The 22,793-nt window shown below is 33.8% G+C and overlaps 1 protein-coding gene across 1 annotated transcript in view; it reads left to right on the top strand.

The window, feature by feature from the left end:
- The window catches only part of LOC145254593 (tachykinin-like peptides receptor 99D), an 864,064-nt gene that overhangs the window by 784,023 nt on the left and 57,248 nt on the right, over nucleotides 1–22,793 (top strand). The window contains exon 4 of the mRNA XM_080113201.1: nucleotides 5,494–5,594. Coding sequence (XP_079969327.1) covers nucleotides 5,494–5,594 — 101 coding nt within the window. The remainder of the gene's footprint in view (nucleotides 1–5,493; nucleotides 5,595–22,793) is intronic.

Here is a 22,793-nt window from a genome sequence, read left to right as displayed (position 1 = left end):
AATCCCAAGATGGCAAAAATTGTATTTGGCATTTATTAAAGCGTAACGTACGGAAGGAAGAAGCAGAATCTATACATCTATAAAAGTGAAAGTGTCTGTGTGTGTACATTTCACTACCACATTACTCTGTCAATTTTCAGTCTACAGACTCGGGATTTGACATGAGGGGTATTAAGATTTGCGAACAAATCTTTTTATTCGGTTTGCGGCCAGACGTTTGGCTGTCAATCGGTCAAAGTTCAAGGATTTGGGCCTTTGAAAAATCTAACAAACTCCGCCAATTATGGGTCGAAAGTTTAGAAATAGGTTACTTGAATATGGATCAAACTTTTAACTTGATTTCAGCCCAAAACAATAAATTTTCAGAGTACACAATTGGGGTCAAAGTTAAAAGAAATTTGACCTAACAGCCAATTTTAAGTCTAAAAATGTGAAATATTACATAAAGTGTATTCAGACATAGGACAAGCTTTTTAATCGGTTTTTGACCGAAATGTTTGCTACCAAGTGGTCAAAGTTAAAAAGATTTGATATTTGCGGTCTCTAGCAAACAATTCAGCAAATTTTGAGTCTAATCATTTGAAATTTTACATAAAAGTTATTCAGAAATGCAGAAAGGTTTTAGTTTGGGGTCGAAAATTTGGCTGTCAAGAGGTCACAGTTTAAAGAGGTGAGCTTTGAAGACTCTACCAAACTCCTCCGGCAATTTTGGATCCAAACACTTGGAATTTTGGGATGTATGTTGCCTGGATATGAGTCAAACTTTACATATACATATATATATATATATATATATATATAATTATTTTTCTATATAAGTATATATATATATATATATATATATATATATATATATATATATATATATATATATATATAGTTATGAATAATACATAGGACTCGATCAAATTGGGCTGGACTGCTAGTTAAATACAGATGTCAATAATTTACCTCACTTTTTATCTGTGCCAAAATAAAAATGTAGATTACATGAACAAAGCTTCTTTATTTGAACTGCACGCCTGTGAAATGCTCTCCTGTTTTCCTGTTTCCCACCTGACTACAACTTGGAGGTCTTTAAGTCCAACATAAACACATTCCTGACAAACCGTCCCCTTATGTAAGACACTTTATCAAATCTCCATTACGATATTATCCAATTTGTTACTGTACATTCAATAAGTCTTATCGCCGAGTGAATTCCGGGTTTTGATAAGTGGTGACTAACATGTAATATATATATATATATATATATATATATATATATATATATATATATATATATATATATGTATATATATATACATAAGTAGATTGTAGTTTGCTTGAAGCATTGTTGAAGAAAATTATAAGGTAAAATTAAAAGCCAAGAACAATGCGAGATTTTTTTTTTTATATAGAGTAAAATTAAATGAAAACAAAAGACAGAAATTTCTTTTGTTTGTTGTTTGTTTTTTTTTCTTTTTCACACAAATTTTAACTCTAAACAACAGTATTTTTTTTCTGTTGTATTCAATGGTGTTATAAATCTCAATATATTTCAGACCTATTAATCCTTTTTCAAGAGAAGACAGCGGAAGAGTGTTCAAAATTGGAAAAGCAGCTACAGAGTTTGCCACGTGATACCGTGAAATATAGAACAAAATATGACGTACGGAGAACGTTAAAATAAATCAGTTGGTGTTTAAAATATTTATTGCGTCTGTGAATCAAGGGAGATGACTATTCAACAAAGGGTTGAAGGGAGGCAACTCTGTGAGATTTTATTAATCTTTTAATTATTTTAAAACAATTTTTTTTTTTTATATTTTAATTATTGTTTTTCTTATGTTTTAAACTTATATTATAAAAGCGGAGCTCAATTCCAGTCTATTGTTTAGTGTGGGAGTATTTTTTGAAATAAGTAAAGATTCGAGAATACGAAGTTGACCTACGTTTCTTGAAGAAGCAAGAATGTTGATGTGAAAATCCGGTTCTGAATTAATGCAAGTGCGAATATGTTTATAGAACGACGAAGCAGTAGTGTTTAAATGCTCTTTAATGCGGTGGTGAAGCAATCTGATAGTGCTTCCAATGTAAGATGCACTGCATTTAGCGCATTGTAGGTCGTAAACAACGTGGTTCCTAAAGCATAAACCTGTGTGTGATATTGGGCAATTAGAGAGTGAACAAGGGGAAGGTGTATGCGATGGATGTTTTCGGTTGAGCTGTTGTTTTAAAGTAGATACAGTGTGGATGAGTTGAATGTTGGGTCCCACGCTGCGGATTGCTTTTCGGATTGAAGATGAGATTTTGTCACTGAGGAAGGGTAGTTTTAGAAAACAATTGTTAGAGAAGGGTCGGGTGTTGCGTTTTTTCTTTTTAAGTGAGGATAGGATCGTATTAGGGTAGCCGTTTAGTGGGAGGGTCTGTAGGAAATTGTTAGTGTGTGTATGATTGTCGGAGATGTAAATTTATTACTGTGAGTCCAGAATGAGTTTACAAATTGTTTCATCTAGAGAAAAATCCTCAAAGAGGAAAAATCCAACTAGCATCCAAACCCCTCAGCTATACGTTCACAGGGAACATGAATTTTTTTTTGCTAGTTGGATTTTTCCTCTTTGAGGATTTTCCTCTAGCTGAAACAATTTGTAAACTCATTCTGGACTCACAGTAATAAATTTCTTATATACTGCTCGTACTACACATTGAGCACTCCAGTCCGGTTTTTTCACTACTGATATATATATATATATATATATATATATATATATATATATATATATATATATATATATATATATATATATATATGCGTGGATGTGTATATGTATATATATATATATATATATATATATATATATATATATATATATATATATAAATACGATAAAATCAAAATAATAAAATACATTAAGTTGCCATGATCATTTGTCTTAGCTTGAGTCTTGTTTGGATATCTAGAAACAGACATAAATTTGTGTTCATGTAAGCAGTAGCTTCATATACGGCATACTCGCGTTGATATACCGTTTCTCGAATCGAAATTTACCCTAGTAAGTAAAAGATGGGTGACAATTTGCGGACACTCGTCACTGTATGTAGGAATATCTCGCCACCTGCTTGAAAGAATTGTAAACACCTAACGACCATATTTCCCCTGACCGTGATAGACATACGATTTAGTACACCTAGTAAAATTAATAATGTCCTGGCAAGTCCTCCTCTAGAGGAATTCAATTCATCTCACCTTGAGTAAATACCGTTACATTTTTGTTTAAAGTGTAAGATTGGTAGATAAACATTTATGGCGGCAATGTTTGATGTTTCTTTATCTACCATGATCAAACGCGAATAATTAAATTGAAAATAGAGTAACGCCATGATGGGAAAGTTAGGGGGACAGTTTAGGGTTAGGGTTAGGGTTAGCACTAAGGTTCAGACGATTCATCAGAATCGGAATCGGGAATCGATAAATATGAATTTTTCGGGAGTATCGAACTAGGTGTTGAAATCGAAAAATGTTTGCTTATTTTCCGATTCTCAAAACTATTATTTTAATTGTATCTATTTTTTAAAATTTTATTTAAAGGAAGCAAAATTACTGCGGATAGTAATGATAAAATAATAAATATTTATTGATTTTAAACTAAAAAGTAAAATAAAAATATAGATCACCCCCCCACACACCCATACACAACTGTATTTTTGCGCCTGAGAAAATACCTGCATATTTAACGTGTGTTTTTACGGTAATCGGAAATAAATATCAACTCTATAAATTTTAAGAGATTTACAACGACTCGGAATCGGTAATTATATCGGAATCGGGAATTTGGCATGGAATCGGGAAGTCTATCGGAATCGGTAAAAATATTAAATTCGTCTTATCACGAATTATACTTTTAATTACTTTTTAACTGACGTCACAAGATAAGGAAAAGCATGAAATAAACGAATCATCGAAGTTGGTCTTTTATGTGTATAGAGTTGGTATTTATGTAGAACAAGCCTGGTTGCCCGACGTTGCCCCCCAAAAATGGTAGTAGGCAGGCAAGCAAGTTCAGACCCGTAACGCGAAGGAAGAGGAGAAAGTAAAAAAAAATAAGAGGTCTTGGAAAAATGGCGATACAAAACAAAAAACGATCCTCTTTGTAGAAAATTGCCCAGTTCAAGGTGAAGCAATTAATGTTTTTTGCCAATTTTTCGATATTTTTCGTCCGAATGGTAGGGCTTAAAAACAGTTTTGATCATGTGAAAATCCGTTTCCTCTAGCGAATGTTTTAGGCATACAGACATACACACATACATACATACATACATTTAAACAGACAGGTGATATTTATATTACAGAGGATGATGATCGTGATATCGTCTAAATTTTTCGTGCAGGAAAATACCGAAACGTGTCCAAACGCTCAGCCAATGAAATCGCAGTAAATCAACGTTATTAAAGAAAACATTTATTTTTCATTATTGGTTAATTATATAACTAACAATAAATATAATTCTTGATTCGAATTTTTTTAACATAAAATGTTTTTAACGATACATTTTTTAAATTCTCTACGTTGTTTAGTATAAAACATATGTATTCATTAGACTTACCTTTAAAACATTTTAATTGGATTGTATTTTTTTTCATCTACGTAAAAAATTGTAGCTTGTATTTTCTTCGTAAAAAACAAAGGGAATATTTTCTTTTTTCTTTAATTTTTCATAGAATTATCTTTTTAAATAAAAAAAATGACAAGCGTTTGTACGGAAAAAAAAATCACGGAAGTTTGTGATTTTAGCAAAACCTAAGAATTAAAAACATCAAATAAAAATATTTATTTTTATTTTAGTTTTCCTTTTCTTTAATTTTCGTAAAAAATGTACATTGTATTTTCATCCTAAAAGCAAAAAATGATTTCTTTTATTGATTAATTTTTCATAGAATTATCTTTTTTAAATAATGGGGCAAATAATGTATTTTCCTGATGGGAAGCGTTGCTACGAAAGAAAATCACGAAAACTTTTGATTTTAACGAAGCACAATAATTAAAAACCTCGAATATAAATATTTTTGGATTTGTTTTCCATCCCTATTTTTTTACTAGAAAATATTTATTCATGAAATGTTCGCTTAAAAAATATTTAATTGAATTTTCAATTTCTTTAATTTTCGTAAAAAAATTACATTCTATTTTCTTCGTAACAATAAAAAATGTTTACTTTGTGAATTATTTTTCATTCTATCATCTTCAAAAACAAAAACATAAAAAATATGTTTTACATTAAAAAACAATGAGCAGAGTCTGCATTAAAAGGAAAAGCGATGGCCAGAGTTTGCACGAAAGAAACCCCACTAAAGTTTCCTTCCGCACCTTCCGGTGGTTTCCGTAAACTGTCCGGAAAAAAACGATGATAATACGGTCTTAATTCTGCATAAGTACTGATTTGTTAATTTTAGATATGTTTATGTGATATTTGTTTTTGTTTTTTTTTTCATTTTTTTCATTTTTTTTTCAGGTGGTGAAAATGTTGCTGGTGGTCGTCTGTTTATTTGTCATCTGCTGGATGCCGTTACAGACGTACAACCTTCTTTCGGAAGTCTACAGTCCGATTAACGAGTAAGTAAAAAAACGTTATCTACTTCTCGTCCGTTCGGCCCCCTCCCATCATCTTATTTTCGTTCTTTTTTTCTTTTTTTCTTTTTCATCTTCCTCAATTTCTATTCGTGTTTGTTTAATTCTTCTGTGTTCTTTGCATTTTTATCCCACAACCTCCCGCCTTTGGAACACCGTTCCGCTGGCATGTTTCCTTGTTGAATACAACATGGTAGCCGTCAACTCCATAGTAAACAATTCTTTGTTGAGCCGTCCCACCAAACAACCAAATAACACCCAATTTACACCTTTAACGATTAACTACTACCTTACATTCCTAAACTCTTATCCTCGAGTGACGTTCGGGCCTTGATAAGTGGGGACTCTCAAGTAAAACACACAAAAACAAAAAAAAAACTGCTAAAAGCTCAACTACTGCCCCTCCTCCTCCTCCTACTCCTCCTTTCCTACTACTACTACTACTACTACTACTACTAACAATAAATATTTATTTGCAAAATGTTTCAGAATTGTATCAATTTGGTATGAAGCATTTCAATTATCTTGTGTGTTATAGAGGCATGAGTCCAAATTTGACTACTGCTACTACTACTACTACTACTACTACTACTTCTTTCATATCCTTTACCTGCTTGTCTTTGTTTTTTTCCTAATCTCTTCTCTCTTTCTTCTCCACATCTGATCCATTATTTGCTTTTTTCATTTGGTTTTTCAGATTTTTTCTTAGGTTTGTACATTTATACATCCGTCGTTTATCTTTTGTTCTGCGCCATTTTTTTTCTCTGCCATCCTCTGTCCTCTTTTTTTTTAAATTCGCCTCTTTCCTCTTCATTTATCCTTTTGCTTCGTTCTCTTCATCAGTCGTCTATACTATCGTTCTTCTTCTTTTTTTCATTCTTCTTCTTTTCATTCCTCTTTTTTTCTTCGTTTTCTTAACCTATTTATTTCGGAGTGTGTCCTTGCTCCTCTTCTTTTTCTTCTTCTTGTTTTCTTGTTCTTCTTCTTCTTTGATCTCCTCTTGTTTGTTTTGTTTTCACCGTTTTTTCTTCTCTGTATCCTTCTTTTTCTTCTTCTACACTTTTTATCCTCCACTCCCCTTATACTATTTATTCTTCCTTTCCTCCTTCTCCTTCATTTTCTCTTTTTCTTCTTCCTTCTGTCACTTTTCTCTTTTAAATCATCTTTCTTCTTATCCATATTTCTTTTTTAATTCTTCCTTTTCTTTTTCGTCTTCTCAATCTGCTTCTTAATATGTTTCTTTTTTCTTTTTTTCTTCTTTTTATTCCTCTTCTTCCTCATCTTCTAGTTTCGTCTTTTTCGTTATCTTACTCTGCTTCTTCGTATTCTTTATTTTTCTTCATCTTCATTTTCTTTCTCTTCTTCTTCCACTTCTTCATATTCTTCTTTTTTCTTTTTTCCTCTTCTTTTATTTTTCGTTTTCTTCTTTTCACTTCTTCTTGTTTTTATTCTTAATATTTATTCCTCCTTTATTTTCTCGTCTTTTCTTTCTTTTTTTCGATATTTCTTCTTATCGTGTTCTCTCTCTTTTACTTGTTGTATTTTATTTTTCTTCGTCTTTTTCTTCCTTACATTTCCTTCGATCTCCTCTTCTTTTGTCCTTCTCTTTTCTCGTTCTCCTCCTTATCATTCTTCTTCTCTTGTTTCTGCCGTTTCTTCTTCTTCTTCTTCTTCTTCTTCTTCTTATTTTCTGCGTCTTCTGCTTTTTCTTCTTTTCCTTCTTCTTCATCTTTTTTGTCTTCCTCTTCTCACTTCTCTTCTTCTCCTTCTCCTCCTCCTCCTCCTCCTCCTCCTTAATCTTCCTCATCTTTCTTCTCTCGTTTCTCCCGTTTTTTTTCTTCTTTTTTCGTTCTGCACTAACTTCTACACATTTTCCTATTCTTACTACTTCTTTTTCCTCTTTTTCGCCCGAACTTCACCTCCTCCTCCACCACCCCCTCTTCTTCTTCTTTCCACCGCCACCAACATCCTCATCTTTAATATACATGTAATTCGTAATAGACATGCATCTCTTCAAAGTTGCAAACGAATATTTTATGCAACTCAATATATTTTCTTAGATTCCACAATTCTTTTAATAAAATCTTTCAACACAAAATTCTGAATTGAATTCACGTTTTCTTTTACAAAAATTTCAATAAAGTTCTTTTATTTTAGTATTCAATCATCTCTTACGTTTTATGAATTAACAATGATAACATCCAAAAGATAGTTTTGTAACTTCACATATCTTGCCCAGTATATGCGTTCAGAGATAAGCGTTAGGCAACATATGTAGCAGAGCGTATTTGTCTAAATCCATAGTCCTGGTCAAAAAAAAAAAAAAAATAATAATAATAGTGTTAAGGTCGTAGTGGATAACCGCTTGGTTAATTCGATTGCAAGGAAGCACCAATTGTTCTTGCTAATGAGTAGTTTTATGATGATCTGCATGATTATTATGAATAAGAATAAATAACAAGACAGGGTGGAACGAAAGAATTTCCGCCATAGAAAAGACTACATGATTCCATTTCCATTTGATGGCAACCGATTTTCTTTTTTTCTTCTTTTTTTTTTTTTTTTTTTTTTTTTTTGCAAACCATCTACTAGTTGGCCAGTTGTGCAAAAATCCTTCGTGGGATAGAAGCCTTCTATTATGTCTGAAAGTGACACAATGTGCAACGAGAAAGATAGGAGATGCGCCGCTGTACAACTCATGCTCTTAATCGATCGAAGTTGTGAAAACAGGTCCATTGCCAGACCCCTCAAAATACATCGCTGGATAGTCACAAATAATAGGGACGTGTTCGGGGTGATGAAAAAAAATTTCCGGCCAGGAGTATAGTCTTTAGTATGGTTTCAAGTGGGAGCAACGTTATGCCACCTCACATCTTCGAAGTCGGCTTGAAAATCAACACCAAAGTATACCTGAGTGAACTGAAGAATGTGGGTATACTCTGTTGCAATCAGCTGGCCGCTATCAGACCCTGGGTGTAGCAGCAGGACTCGGATTCAGCATACAAGTCCACAGAGACCCAGATTTGTCTTCGGACTTTGTACCATTCTCCAACTGTCCCCCTCCTCTTACGCTCTAAACCCGCTGGACTACTTCGCTTGCTCAGGCGTAAAGAACATTACTAGCATGATCCATCACAACAGCAAAGTCAGACTAACTGCCCCCATCCGCCGAGTATTCGCCGAGCTCCCATCGGTGCTTGTGGAAAAGGCGTGCTCCCAATTCCGGACCGGTATGGAAGCGGTGAGTGAGGCTGAAGACGGCTACATGAAATAGATGACAGCTCTGCTGCATAATAAAGTTACCTTAATTGACATTTTCAATAAATGTTTTAAAATAAATCTGTAGTTATTTTTTTTTCTATAAAGAGAAATGTTATCGTTCTACCCTATATTAGTAGATATATTAAATGTTGCTCTTAAATTATCCAATGAGGTACAATGAAGAAATTCCCTTTTTTGGGGGGGAGCTGAGGGCTTCTACATTAATCAACTGTTGTATAACTGTGCTCAAGGGGAGGCGAGAAAGAAAAGCGTTATTATTGAAAATTAAACATGGCGGCTTCAGTAACGGATGTCAATCAGGTATGATTTGAGCCAAGATTGAAATTTGTTTAAAATATTCAGCCAAATCAAAACCGCAGATTAAAAAGATCAAGTCCAAAAGAACTCGTCATCAATGTCGACAAAACGAAACAATGTTCGTTATGTATGCATCCCTCTTTCTCGTTCTCTCTTTCTTTCACTCTCTTTCAATTAAGAAAGAAAGGAGAATTAACGTGTATTGTTTCATGCAGTTGTATCATCCGAGTCCATCGAAAACAGACAAATAGAAGTTTGGTTCTGAAGCCGCCAGCGATGCACGCGTTGGGTCAGTTTATTATGCTCTCCCAGTGTTAAATAAAAGAATATTTGTTTTAAAAGATGCGTTGCTTCGCTGTTTTTACAGGTGTTCTATCAGCAGGACGTGCGCATTATATATTTGGTTCTATTAAAAATTCACTGCCTCCGAAAGACACACTCTCTATCTATCTATCTATCTATCTATCTATCTATCTATCTATCTATCTATCAAAGTATCTATCTACCTCTCTATCTATCTATCTATCTATCTATCTATCTGTATACATATTTATATATCTATAAAAGTGAACGTGTATGTGTGTGTGTGTGTGTACATTTCTCTACGCAATAACTCTGTCAATTTTTAGTCTGCAGACGCGAAATTTGATATACTGGGTACGGAAATTTGGGAAAATCTATGTGATCGGGTTTCTGCCAGAAATTTCGCTGTTAAGGGGTCAAAGTTCAACGATTTGACCTTTGAGAACTCTACCAAACTCCTTCGACAATTTCGGGTATACACACTTGACATTTTAGATATAGGTTCCTTAGACATGGATCTAACTTAATAACTTGATTTGAGCCCAAAACAATAAATTTTAAGGGGTAATAATAGGGGTCAAAGTTTTAAAAAATTACCGTTGGGGGGGGGTGCTCAGCATACACCTCCAAACACCCGGGCAACGCCGGGCACCCATTGCTAGTATATATATATATATATATATATATATATATATATATATATATATATATATATATATATCATTACATAATTATTATTCTTTTATACTAAAAGACACTATTGTTTTATGCTAACGCAATCATCAGTGTAGGGTGGCAATTCCTGCCAGTCCAGAAATTCGAACATAGCCCCTAAGACACTTTGACTCTAGTTTTTAACCTTCCGGCAACCAAAAAATTGCCTCAAAATTAAAGGGAATTAAGGCCGAATAAATGTTCAATTAAGGCACAGAGGTTAGACAAACCATACCTTTAACGACAGAAGTTATGAATGTTTATTTAATTCAAGGAAGGGAGTATGTGAGGGAAGATAAGAGGTGTGGAGGAGTTAGGAAGTCAGAACACCAGAGCTGATTTTCTAAATAAAGAATTCTATAGATAAAGATTGACGTGGGTCTATAGAGAAATAAGTGCAGAGCTTGATGTCAATGTAGGAACTGTAAACATTATTATTCGCGAGGAACTGAAGATTTGCGCTAAGTTTTTCCCAAGGGTGCTCAAAGAAGATCAGAACAAAACACTCTGCGATAACAGCAGGGAGATAGTCAAGCTGATATGAATTACTCCAGTTCGTCACCTTCACTATATTCCAGACCTTCCTCCCTGCGACTTTGGATTATTTCCTAAGTGCAAAGAACATTTTAGGAGCTGTCGTTATGAAACAATTGCAACGAACGAAAGATGCTGTGACAAGGGGCATTGCAGCTAATGGAGATTACTTCAAAGGAGACTAGAGTTTCATACGTGTATTATCAATAAACGTTCCTATACGAAAATGATGCAAAGACTTATTGAACACACCTCGTACATCTGACTGTAAGAACGTGAGAATGCGCGTGCAGACTCTTTCCCCACTTGGGAAATATCATTTGAATAATTGTTTTCATAAACGAGTCTGATCGAATGCAAATTGCCATTTACAACAATAAATTCTTCAAAACCTGATAGGAATAATCAATCCAATTTGATAGGAATTTAATAACCACTTATCATTTATGAAGATGGCGAGTCACATGATCGTTATTTCAATAATTACTCTGTAATACAAATTATTCTTCACACAGTAAAAAGCAAATAACCAATTAAAAAAAACATTTAAAGAAATGCGAAATTATCTGACAAAAACATATGTTTCTTCTTAGTGTTGAACAGTGACGTTCTGTTTAACCCAAACCTTAACCTTAATCCTAACCCTAACGCTAACCCCCAACTCTTAACTCACTTAACCTTGCATGTTCGGTTCAATGGCTATTTTTCTAATAACCAGACGATTCCAATATTCGTATGCTTCGTATACAATTATGAGTATTCTTCTAAATTCCAGATTCCGACACAATTCCCGATTCCGTTTCCAATAAAAATAAAAGCACCCGACAAGAATACAGGCAAGAGATAACGTCTGACTTAGTACATCTTCAGAGATACGCCAACGTGTAGACACCCCGGAGCCAAACGCTGCTCACTCAGTCGCAAGGGAAACAGTAAAAAATTAATAACTCAAGCTCACGTTTTCGTGCAACGACGGCATTTATTCCCTCATTCTTCCGCTGCGCATGACTTCCAGTTACGAGTGGTACGACACCCATTTCTCAAACGTGATCGTCTTCTCTGACTCTCTCTCTCTCTCTCTCTCATTTTAATGATCTTTCTTTTTCCTTACCGTGACGTCATTTCGCACACGGTTCGGTATTTGCATACGCGCATCTGCGCTCTGTTACAAATGTAATAGAGACCCCTCTCCTATCTCCTATTAAAAACTAGAGTCAAGTTATTACTTGTCCTGTATTCCTTGCGACGGATTCGGCTACAACGTGTTGTGTCCAGGTGTGTACACGATTGTGTAAACATGTGTAACGTTACAAGATGACTCCCTTGTTATTGACTAAATGAGGTAATTTTCCGGTAAACATAGTGAAGAAGGTTCACCGGCCAAGAAAATCTTGGAAGCAAATGATTAGACTAGACTACTATATGGTGTCCATTTTAGTTTGTTTAAATACTAATGTTCCGATATTATAAGGTTTATTTTTACTTACAGATTCAAATGTTAATAAACGGAAGTTATTTTTAAATAACAAATGAAGCAACAATGTGTTTATATATACAAATGCTAGCGTTGTCCGGTCATAAAATACACGTAAATTTGACATTGAAATTAATGCAGATTTTGTATTTCTTAATACAAAGCCAATTCTCCGTTTATTACTGTATTGCACCCAATATATTGTAGTGATTTCAAACGTTCAAACTTAATATGACTTCAGTGTCGTCAGCTAAAATAGAAACCAAACCATATAGCTTTCCACGGTTATTCGTTACCACTTGAGTTAATTCCATATGATAAAAAAACTTTTCAATTTTTATTGTTGAGCGTATAAATGTGTATTTGCGCATGCGTAGAACCGTTCCGTACACAGACAAACAAGGTCATAAAAATGTTTGCAAAGCTATGTATATATTAATAGGATAGCATGTGTTTTATTTATTTTGTGTGTCACGCTTACATCCGAGTGACTGTCATTTCATTGTTATGGACTTCCATTTCCTGTAATAAATAATTTTACCAAGAATTCTTCATAAGGTTTCGTTTCGGTTTCGATTATACATGACGGCACTTCAATAATCTATATATTTTTTTAATAAATAATGTTATCAAGAATTTTTCATAAGTTTTTGTTTCGGTTTCGATTATAACTGATGGTACTTCAATAATCTATATATTTTTTTAATAAATAATGTTATCAAGAATTTTTCATAAGTTTTTGTTTCGGTTTCGATTATAACTGATGGTACTTCAATAATCTATATATTTTTTTAATAAATAATGTTATCAAGAATTTTTCATAAGTTTTTGTTTCGGTTTCGAGTATAACTGATGGTACTTCAATAATCTATATATTTTTTTAATAAATAATGTTATCAATAATTTTTCATAAGTTTTTGTTTCGGTTTCGATTATAACTGACGGTACTTCAATAATCTATATATATTTTTTAATAAATAATGTTATCAAGACTTTCTCATAAGTTTTTGTTTCGGTTTCGATTATAACTGACGGTACTTCAATAATCTATATATTTTTTTAATAAATAATTTTATCAAGAATTTTTCAGAAAGTTCGGGTTTTGTTTTCGATTAAATCTGATGCACTACATCATATATATATATATATATATATATATATATATATATATATATATATATATATATATATATATATGTATATATATCCAAATATTTTTATTTAGTTATATTTCACCTGCGTAGGTTACCGGCTTGGTAGGGTTTTACTTACTAAGGGAGACAAACAGAAAAATACCTGGTTTAAGTGGGAGCTATATAGGGATGATACACTCTTTATAGTTAATTCCAGCAATCGCATAACGGAAATATTAAAGGAACATATCGGAAGATTTTTTTTTTTTTAAAGAAATGGGATTAGAAATTACAATCGACAGCAATTACAAAAATTAAAGTGTTTAGACATTACTCTTAGTCTAAGTCATAACAGAAATAAACCGTATCACAAATCGAACCAAAAAATATTCTGTATTGATATTCAATAGAATCATCCTGAGTGTATGAAGAAGGCTCTTATACCTAACATTTCTAAAAGATTATGTGAGCTTTCTAAGAATGAGGCTCTTTTTGACAAGAACAAAGAGTATTACAATGAAGCTCTTCTTAGAGCGGGATACCATGGCAAAATAAAATACAAGAGGAGTGCAAACATTCAGTATAACAAACTTAACTGCACAGTATCGTATAACATGGCAAAGAAAACAAGAAATACACCGAAGATTAACCCCCCACTTTCATTGAAGTAAACCGTACATGGAGCTAAAGATTAGTTTTCCTATTTGAATACTTATTAATGGGGCATGTATTACTATCGGCTAAGGATTTTCGAACTATCGGATAAGTACAGGGTGGCCATAAAGTCCATGTGCACTTTAATAAATTTATAACTTTATTTGTATTTGCAATAGAAATAATCTGTAACATGGTTTTGAAAGAAGTAAATCTATATTTTAGATGGTTTTATTGAAATTTTATTTAGCTTTCCACGTGCCCTCCATCATTAGCAATACAAAGGGTAATACGATTTTGCAGTTCACGAAAAACATTTGCCAAATGATTTATAGTAATGGCTGAAATCACATTAGTTATTCTAGCTTTCAAATCTTCCAATGAACTGGGTTTGGTTGCATACACAATTGTTTTCACATGTCCCCATAAAAAAAAATAATGGAGTCAAATCTGGCGAACGTGGAGGCTAATGAAATGCCCCACCCCTTCCCATCCATCTGTTAGGGAATTCCTGATTTAGAAACTGTCTAACACGCAGAGCAAAGTGACAAGAAGCTCCATCTTGTTGAAACACTGTATCATCTTTCAAGTTTAATTGTTCAATTTGCGGAATAAACTAATTCTGCAACATATCTAAGTAGCTATCACTGTTAATACCACGAAATTCAAAAAATATGGCCCTATCATTCGATTTATTCCCAAAGCACACCACACATTAACTTTAAGAGAGTCCCTTTCATGTTCAACAGTTTCATTTGGGTTTTCAGTTCCCCAAATTCGGCAATTATGCCTGTTGACCTTGCCACTAATGCGAAATATTGCTTCATCAGAAAACAGTAAATTACTCACAAATACATCATCATTGCAAAGTTTTTCATTGAACTGGTGACAGAAAGTTAGCCGTCCATAATAATTCTCTTCTAACAACTGTTGATGTAATTGAATTTCGTAAGGTTTAATATGAAGTTTTGCCCGCAGAATCTTCTGCGCAGTAGATTTTGGCAGCCCGAGCTCCAATGATGCCCGTCTTATAGACTTTCTTGGGCTTGCATTAAAGGATTCTTCTATGGAAGCAACACTTTCGTCACTGACACATGGCCTTCCAGACCGTGGTTTATCATGGACAGAGCCTGTCTCTTTAAATGTTTTCATCTTTTTAACAATGGTGTTCCTATGAGGCGCTTTTTTATCGTATTCAATTCTAAACTTTCTTTGAACAGCAATAGTAGATTTCAATTCAGCCAACCAAAGGACACAGTTTACTTTTTCCTCAATTGAAGCCATGGGATCAAATTGATTCTGAAAAGCAAAAGAAAATTGTTACGAATTTTGTGGTGAAAAATTATTCAATAATTATACTTAAAGCTAGATAGATGAAACTTTATAAAAGTTGTTACAGATTATTTCTATCGCAAATATAAATAAAGTTATAATTTATTTAAAGTGCACAGGAAATTTATGGACACCCTGTATTTTAGAACTTAATTCGTGGAGCATCATTTTGTATTGAAGCCGTGCATTACCTCAGTAATCTATGGTTTGTTGGCAAACGTAGGTTAATTTATGGTCATAAAATTAGTATCATAGTTAAGATGTGCTTTTAAAACTTATATTTTGAATAAATTAGCCTAGTTCTAATTGGATCCATTGAATTAATAAATAAAACATAAATGAATATCAAGAATTTACCAAACTAGATAGACCGAAAGGATCTGGTTATTTCCCCTTTATCGTTGGGAATAATTAAGTGGCACTGTATATATAATGCTCCCTATCATTATTTGAGCATTTGGGAAGTGATATACAAATTACCATTAGCGTATGAAGTGATGTCCTTTGTGTAAAAAAAATTGAGCTTAGGTATTCTGGACAATATCAAAACATTGTTAATTTACTGTCGGCATAAAAGCGACCGTATAGTGCAACTATTAGAAGCTCCAACTGTCGTTTGGGCGATCGGGTTTCGATCCTGGGTTGTGATAGGTGCTTGTCCAGCGACACTGATGAGCTGCGAAGCAGTACTGTATGTGGATGCCTATATATATATAAATAAATATATATATATATATATATACATATATATATATACATATATATATATATAAACGACATAACATTTTCACCAACATGATAAAAATAAATGACAAAAAGTCTATATTATAAATCTGAAGATATTGTCTATTTTACGGTTTATTTCTTTCGGCATGTAAAATATTCCCTTCCTTGGATACACCTGTTTAGTAGCACAGGATTATTTACTTAATAATTATGTCAATTTTAATCTATTCCGTCATTAACTCTTCAGAAGAAAAGGAACTCATCAACTTTAAAATCAATTAAATGAGCATGGTCATTATTACAAAATTCAAAAAATCGGAAATAAGTTGCAATTCTTCAGATTTTTGTATTTTGTAGTCTAACATAAAATCCACGCGTTAACTTGGGGACTGGCCACGTTATTGCTGAGAACGTCTGCTGAAGTAAAATAAAACAAAAATAGAAGAATTAATGAACGCCATGTTTGAAACGATCGAGTCATCAGACCCATAAGATGTTTTTCAAATACGAACTCGAAAAGTGAATAGAGAAACGACACCAAGAGCATAGAAATCGACTCCAAGACAATTTGATATTTACATCTTATAAACTATAGACTCGAAAGTGTGTATTACAAGTAAAGCTAGAACAACAGCGTATTCTTTTCATTGTTTTTACTCTCGTTTTTTATCCGTTGATATCTTATCTGCGTTTATATATAGTGACGTCTACTTCTGTACAATACTTTTCTTAGTATACTTTCTGTTAATTATATAATCGTGTTTTGACCTCTAAGGCCATAAGTTATTTTTAAAAAATTAAATTATAGAAATTTTTATTTTTAATCGAAAATAATAATATGGGGATAAAGATGGGAGTGGGATTACATACGAGGGGCGTGCAATCATAATATCCCTGACCCATTTCTAGTTGTCAGATCTGGCTGAAATTTTGTATGTGTAATGATTTATATCTCTAGAGGTTATGTGTCAAATTACAACCCTTAATTAATTGTAGTTTCTGTATTACACGTGTTTGAACTGAGGTCTGAAATAGAGCCTGTTGAATGTCGAGCAGTGATTCAGTTTTTGTATTTGAAAGGACACACACAACAGAAGACTTTTGATGAAATGAAAGAAACTTATGGTGATAATGCCCCATCATATGACCTTGTAAAACGCTGGCATTGTGAATTAAAACATGGCCGGAAGTCTGTGGAAACAGCTCCCAGACCTTCTGCATTGATAAGGCATCTGTCCGTCAAGGCTGCCATTTTGTAAGATCGGCGCATTACTATTCGCCAAATAGCCCAAGATGTCAAGATTAGTGCAGGGTCTGTGGAAACTATCAATCATTGCCATTTCCATATGCATAAGGCGTCTTCAAGATGGATTCCCAGGCTGCTCACACCCTTCCAGAAGCGAGAATGCGTCGATTGCTCGAGGATGAATTTGGAAATGTACCAAGAAGATGAGTCAAAGTTTTTCAAAAGACTGATTACACAGGATGAAACCTGGGTCCATCACCATGATCCAGAGACCAAAGCCCAGTCCATGCAGTGGAAGCACTTGGATTCACCACCTCCAAAGTAGGCAAGGGTGCATCCCTCCGATTGAAAGGTCATGCTCAGAGTCTTCTGGGACCAGGACGGAGTAATGATGGCAGATTTTCTGGCAAAGGGTACCACAATTAAAGGAGACAATTATGCTTCACTTTTGAGGAAATTAAAGGAAGCTATCAAAATAAACGTCGGGGCAAGATCAGCAAAGGTACCCTCCTCCTGGAGGACAACGCTCCGGTCTACAACTCGCATGTCGCTAGATCAGATTTCTCCTGACCTTGTACCCTCTTACTTTCACCTCTTCCCAGCCATGAAGTTGTTTTTTAAAAGGAAAGCGTATCCTTAATGATGCAGCTTTGATTTCTGAAGTCACGTCGTGGTTGGAGGACCAAGCTGAGGTTTTCTAAAAAACGGTCTTCAGAGTTGCATCAAACGATGGGAGAAATGCATAATTCTTGGTGGTTCCTATGTAGAGAAATACTAATAACTGTGCCAAGTTTAGTTGCTCTACTGCTATGAGAAGTGGGTCAGGGGCATTACTTATTGCACGCCCCCCGTAAATATACTCATCTATTACCGAGCAAAGCCGGATGAGGCTTCTGAAACGGTTGTTAAATGTAACTGCTTTGGTTTCATATCGATCCGTATTTATTGAAAAAAAAAGGAACGCTTGCGTTCTTAAAATACTCCCCTTTTGTGAGAAATAATTCTCATTTGGTTGTGTTTTTTGGTGGGTGGGAGGGTAGGATCTTGATTTGTTTTTTGTCTCTTTTTACATCATAAAATTTCCGAAATATGAGAAACAGAGAATAATATCGAATCGAATGCAATAACTTTCATTCTTTTGTTAGGAAAAACATGCAAATATTTACATGTAGTCCATGCATCCCTACGAAAAGTTTTGTCGGTCAATCTATTATGATTAAATTTTAAGTAGAATTTTGAAATAGCAGAAAAAAATAGCACTTATAATTGACAGTTATAAAAAGAGGTTTTAAATGGGAGTTTTAATGAACCAATTGATTAGCAGGAAAAATAGCATTTGAAAATAACAGTTATGAAAATAATCTTTAAATCTTCCTCATATATAAAGTCAGAAATGGATGATCCCATCTCTCCAGTATCCTTTGTATTTAGTCCCACTGATGCTATTTATTGTCGTGTTTCAAGTGGCTCTCTTGAGACTGTCAGTGAAGTTTGTTCGTTGTCTTTCTCTGCTCTTCTTTCCGGTTATTTTTCTTACATCAAGATGTTCCTAGCCGTGCGCCAGCATTAAACGATCGAATAACTTTAACTTTCTGGTGTGAACAATATTGAGTAGTAATTTGCTGTAATCCTCATCCTCGATTGGCTTTTGGGCCTTGATTAGTTGTGCCGCCTATGTAAAAAAAAATCTTCCTCGCGTATGATTTCTCTGTTTGTCCTCATTTATGTCCACGAGATTTGTAGAATTACCTAATAAAACACATATCTTTACGGCTTTAAAACGACTTTCAGGCGCATTCGTTACTATCTCACATTTGCAACCGTAAAGGATAATTGACCATATGTATATTTTCAAAACCTACATATCTTGAAGTTTTAAATAGTAGTTTTAATTAGCGATTTGAAATTGAAATTAAAGAAATATGTTTTAAATAGTAAATTTATTAGCGATTTGCAATAGTAGAAAAATAGCATTTTTAAATATAAAAAAAACTAATAAGATTTAATAGAAGACTCTACTCACACGAGCGGTTGAACCTCTGTTTAACCTGCCAGATGACATTATCAGAAAAAAAAGCAAAAGATAAGAAAAAATTAAGTCAGTAAATGTTTTTATATGCAATTGACATTAATTTTATGGACAAATTTTGATGAGGTGGATCGAATTTTTCCGTTGGGGAAAAGAAGTTCTGACAATTTTTCAACTTACAAGCTAGTTCGGCTTTTTCTTATATTTTTCACATAATCATTATCTTCAATAGTTCATACTTACATTCCATATCGACTTTTTATTAGATTTTTACATTTACAAGCTATTTTGTCTTTCTTTGATTTATTTTTTTTCGTATACCCTTAATCTTCAATGTTTGATTTTCATATACAAGCTATTTTGGCAGTCTTTTACATTAACATTTATCTTCATGTGGTCTTGTTAAGCGTTAACTATAAAAAATGGTTGATTCGACATCCACTTCATTCCAGAATATTATGTATCTGCCACTGGACCGATTGTCAGCAAGAGAACGTTGCGTGTATTTGTAAATTATCCAAAGAATAACAACAGTTAACCTCCTGATGTTAATCAGAAAAACCTTCACAGTGTAGTAGCAAGTCAAGGAACGAAAGGGAATGGGATGAAAGTATAAAAGGTAACAGAGCATAGGCGAGTGTATGTAAATGCTTGCGAAATAACGTCCCCGTTAAAGAAGAGACAATAAAAAGGGCAAAGATCACGGTAGAGGGGGGATCATGTTAGAGATGTATATTAAGCTTGAGATCACTTTAGGGACCCCCTCGCCAATCTTTCACGAAAAACACCAGTCTAGCTGAATCCACTGTCAAAAATTTCCCCCACTCTATATCTGTGCCTAAATCAAAACGCGGATTCCATGAACAAAGCTTCTTTCCTAGAACTACACGCCTGTGGAACTCTGTTCCGTCTGCCTGCTTCCCTCCGGACTACAACTTGGATGTATTCAAGTCCAATGTTAACAAATTGCTAATGAACAGCCCCCTTAAGTAAACACTTCAGCAAATCTCACTAACGTAATGTACTTGCAATAACCCTTATACCTGAGTGGCTTCCGGGCCTTGATAAGTGGTGATCACTGTCTAAAAAAAATGATTTCTGCGGCACGCAGTAATAACGAGAGAGGGGAGATCATGTTAGAGATGTAGATTACGTTTGAGATCACTTTAGGCACCAAAACGATTACTGCGACACGCAGTAATAACGAGAGAATGAGGAAATAAATGTTGTTGTACAAAAAAGCGAATTATTTTCTTTTTTTAAGCTTGCTTTGCGAGTAAGGCTACTAATAATGCTCGGACCACGTTATAATATTTTTCAAAACATTTGGTCCAGATCATTGTTGAATGTTACCTTTTGTTGCATGTTATTATTCATGACAAAGTATTTTTGGACACAGGGTTACCTCTGCCCCCTCCCTCCAAAAATGCCACGTATAAAATCGTTGATAACATTGGCAATTCTTTAATGTAATTCAACTGTATTTCGTACGAGGACTGTTCCAAAAGTAATTTATCCTTTGTTATTTCGCCTACATGTATCAGAGAGGTTTTAAATTCCATCGTTATGATAAAGCACACTATGCATTCATGACCAGAATATAAGACTCTAAGAAAGCAACCGGCCTAAGAGGTTTGTACGTCGCGAAAATTTGGCATTGGATTTCTCCATACAAAAAGAATTTAACTAGTCAACATTTAATGACACCAATGCAGTGTATGTCAACACAGTTGGGAGATGGGTTCGTCGTTTTTTGGTAACAAAACTGTAGGTGACACGCACGCTCCGGCCCTTCATGGCCAATGCTTCAAAGAGAATGGCAAAAGTGCATTTTAGATAGTGGTGACTATGTAGAAAAGGAATTTCTGTAGAAAAAAAGGCACCCGTTTTAATAGTATCACTTCCATCTTCGTAGCTATTCAATGTTTTAGTCTGATATGTCCATAAATATTTACTAATGAATGCCAAACATTTTTTTCTAGTTTCGTCGCTGTTTAATATCAGTAATGATTTTGGACGTTAGCAAATGATAGTTAAAATAGTTTAGCAGCCTTGGACAGAGGGAGAAATATTTAAAAAAATGATAATGTTGTTGTTGCTGTTGTGGTTTTGTAATCCAATCACACTAGACGTATTGAACCGGCTTCCTTCTAAGGAGGAAGTGTCAAGGAAATGTATAATTCTTTTGTATATCCACAGTATGGGAAATAGTGACGTAAGGTTTCTGCAGTTTTCGCATGGAAGTGTTGAGGGCTTCCTACATACACCACATGGTATTACGCAATGGTCACCTATCTGTTACTGCCCAGAAGAAACATTGCTTAACTTCAGTGAGCTAACGAGAACTAATGTATCAACGTGATTATTCCGTGTTTATGTATGCATATGAACAATTATATATACTGTGGATGAAATAAATATCTGATACACAGCAAAAGGTTGATGTATTTTTTATTACACGAAAACAAAACTAATAAAAAAGTGCTATCCTCATGTATTTTGGTATGATAATTACAAATCTCGTATCAAAAATTATACTAATGTACATTAAAATAGTACGTTGTTATTTTTTGTAATAAAAATAAATTATATTGTGCTTTATATCGGATACTTTTTGTATTTTGTGCTTTTTATCGGATACAATTTTCAAAAATAATTATATATATATATATATATATATATATATATATATATATATATATATATATACTAGCTGTAGCCTTCCACGCGTTGCTGTGGCTGAAATTACGCAATCGAAAAAGTTCAAACATGAGAAAAAGCATGTTTCTTATAGGTCTAATTTTCCATTTTGCATGCGTACACAGTTTTTGTTGTTCCATTTTCTTAGCTGATATAGAGATGTTGTGATGACTCTTGAATACGTAATATAAATTGTCCATGTGAAAAAACAGTCAGTGTGTAACTGTAAGGCCCACAATTGTAAAGATTGTTCCCTGTGCTTTGTTGATGGTTATTGCAAATGACAATAAAATTGGAAAGTTCAATTTCCTAAAGTGTAATGGTATATCCGGTGGAATAATAGGAATGCATGGAATAAAGATATATTCATCTGTGAAAGGTCCTGTTAAGATTGTTGTAATTTTTTTTACTGCAAGCTATGTGCCATTGCAAAGCTTGGATTGGTTTATATTTCATAACATGATAATTAGTACACCAGATTTCAGTTACAATACATGCGGTGGCATCCCTGGCAAATATAGCTGTTTGATAATTAGCCACTTTATCTGCTTTCACAACAGTGTCGATGGATTTGTATTTGACTACCTCACTTGGAATTTTACATTGAATAATAGCGTTAAGTTCATGGGCATCTTTGTATTGACCTGCAAGAATAGCTTATTCACTCAGTCAAATGGAATTCTTATAATTTGAATATCTGCAAAAACATTTAAAACTAACTATTCTTTTGATGAAATAAAATTACAGAAATTACAGAAGT

Source organism: Euprymna scolopes, chromosome 30 (genome assembly GCF_053919585.1).
Source record: "Euprymna scolopes isolate OS-2025 chromosome 30, ASM5391958v1, whole genome shotgun sequence".
Lineage (NCBI taxonomy): Eukaryota > Metazoa > Mollusca > Cephalopoda > Sepiida > Sepiolidae > Euprymna > Euprymna scolopes.
The sequence above is the reverse complement of the archived record's forward strand: the minus strand, read 5'-3'. Positions and strand labels throughout refer to the sequence as shown.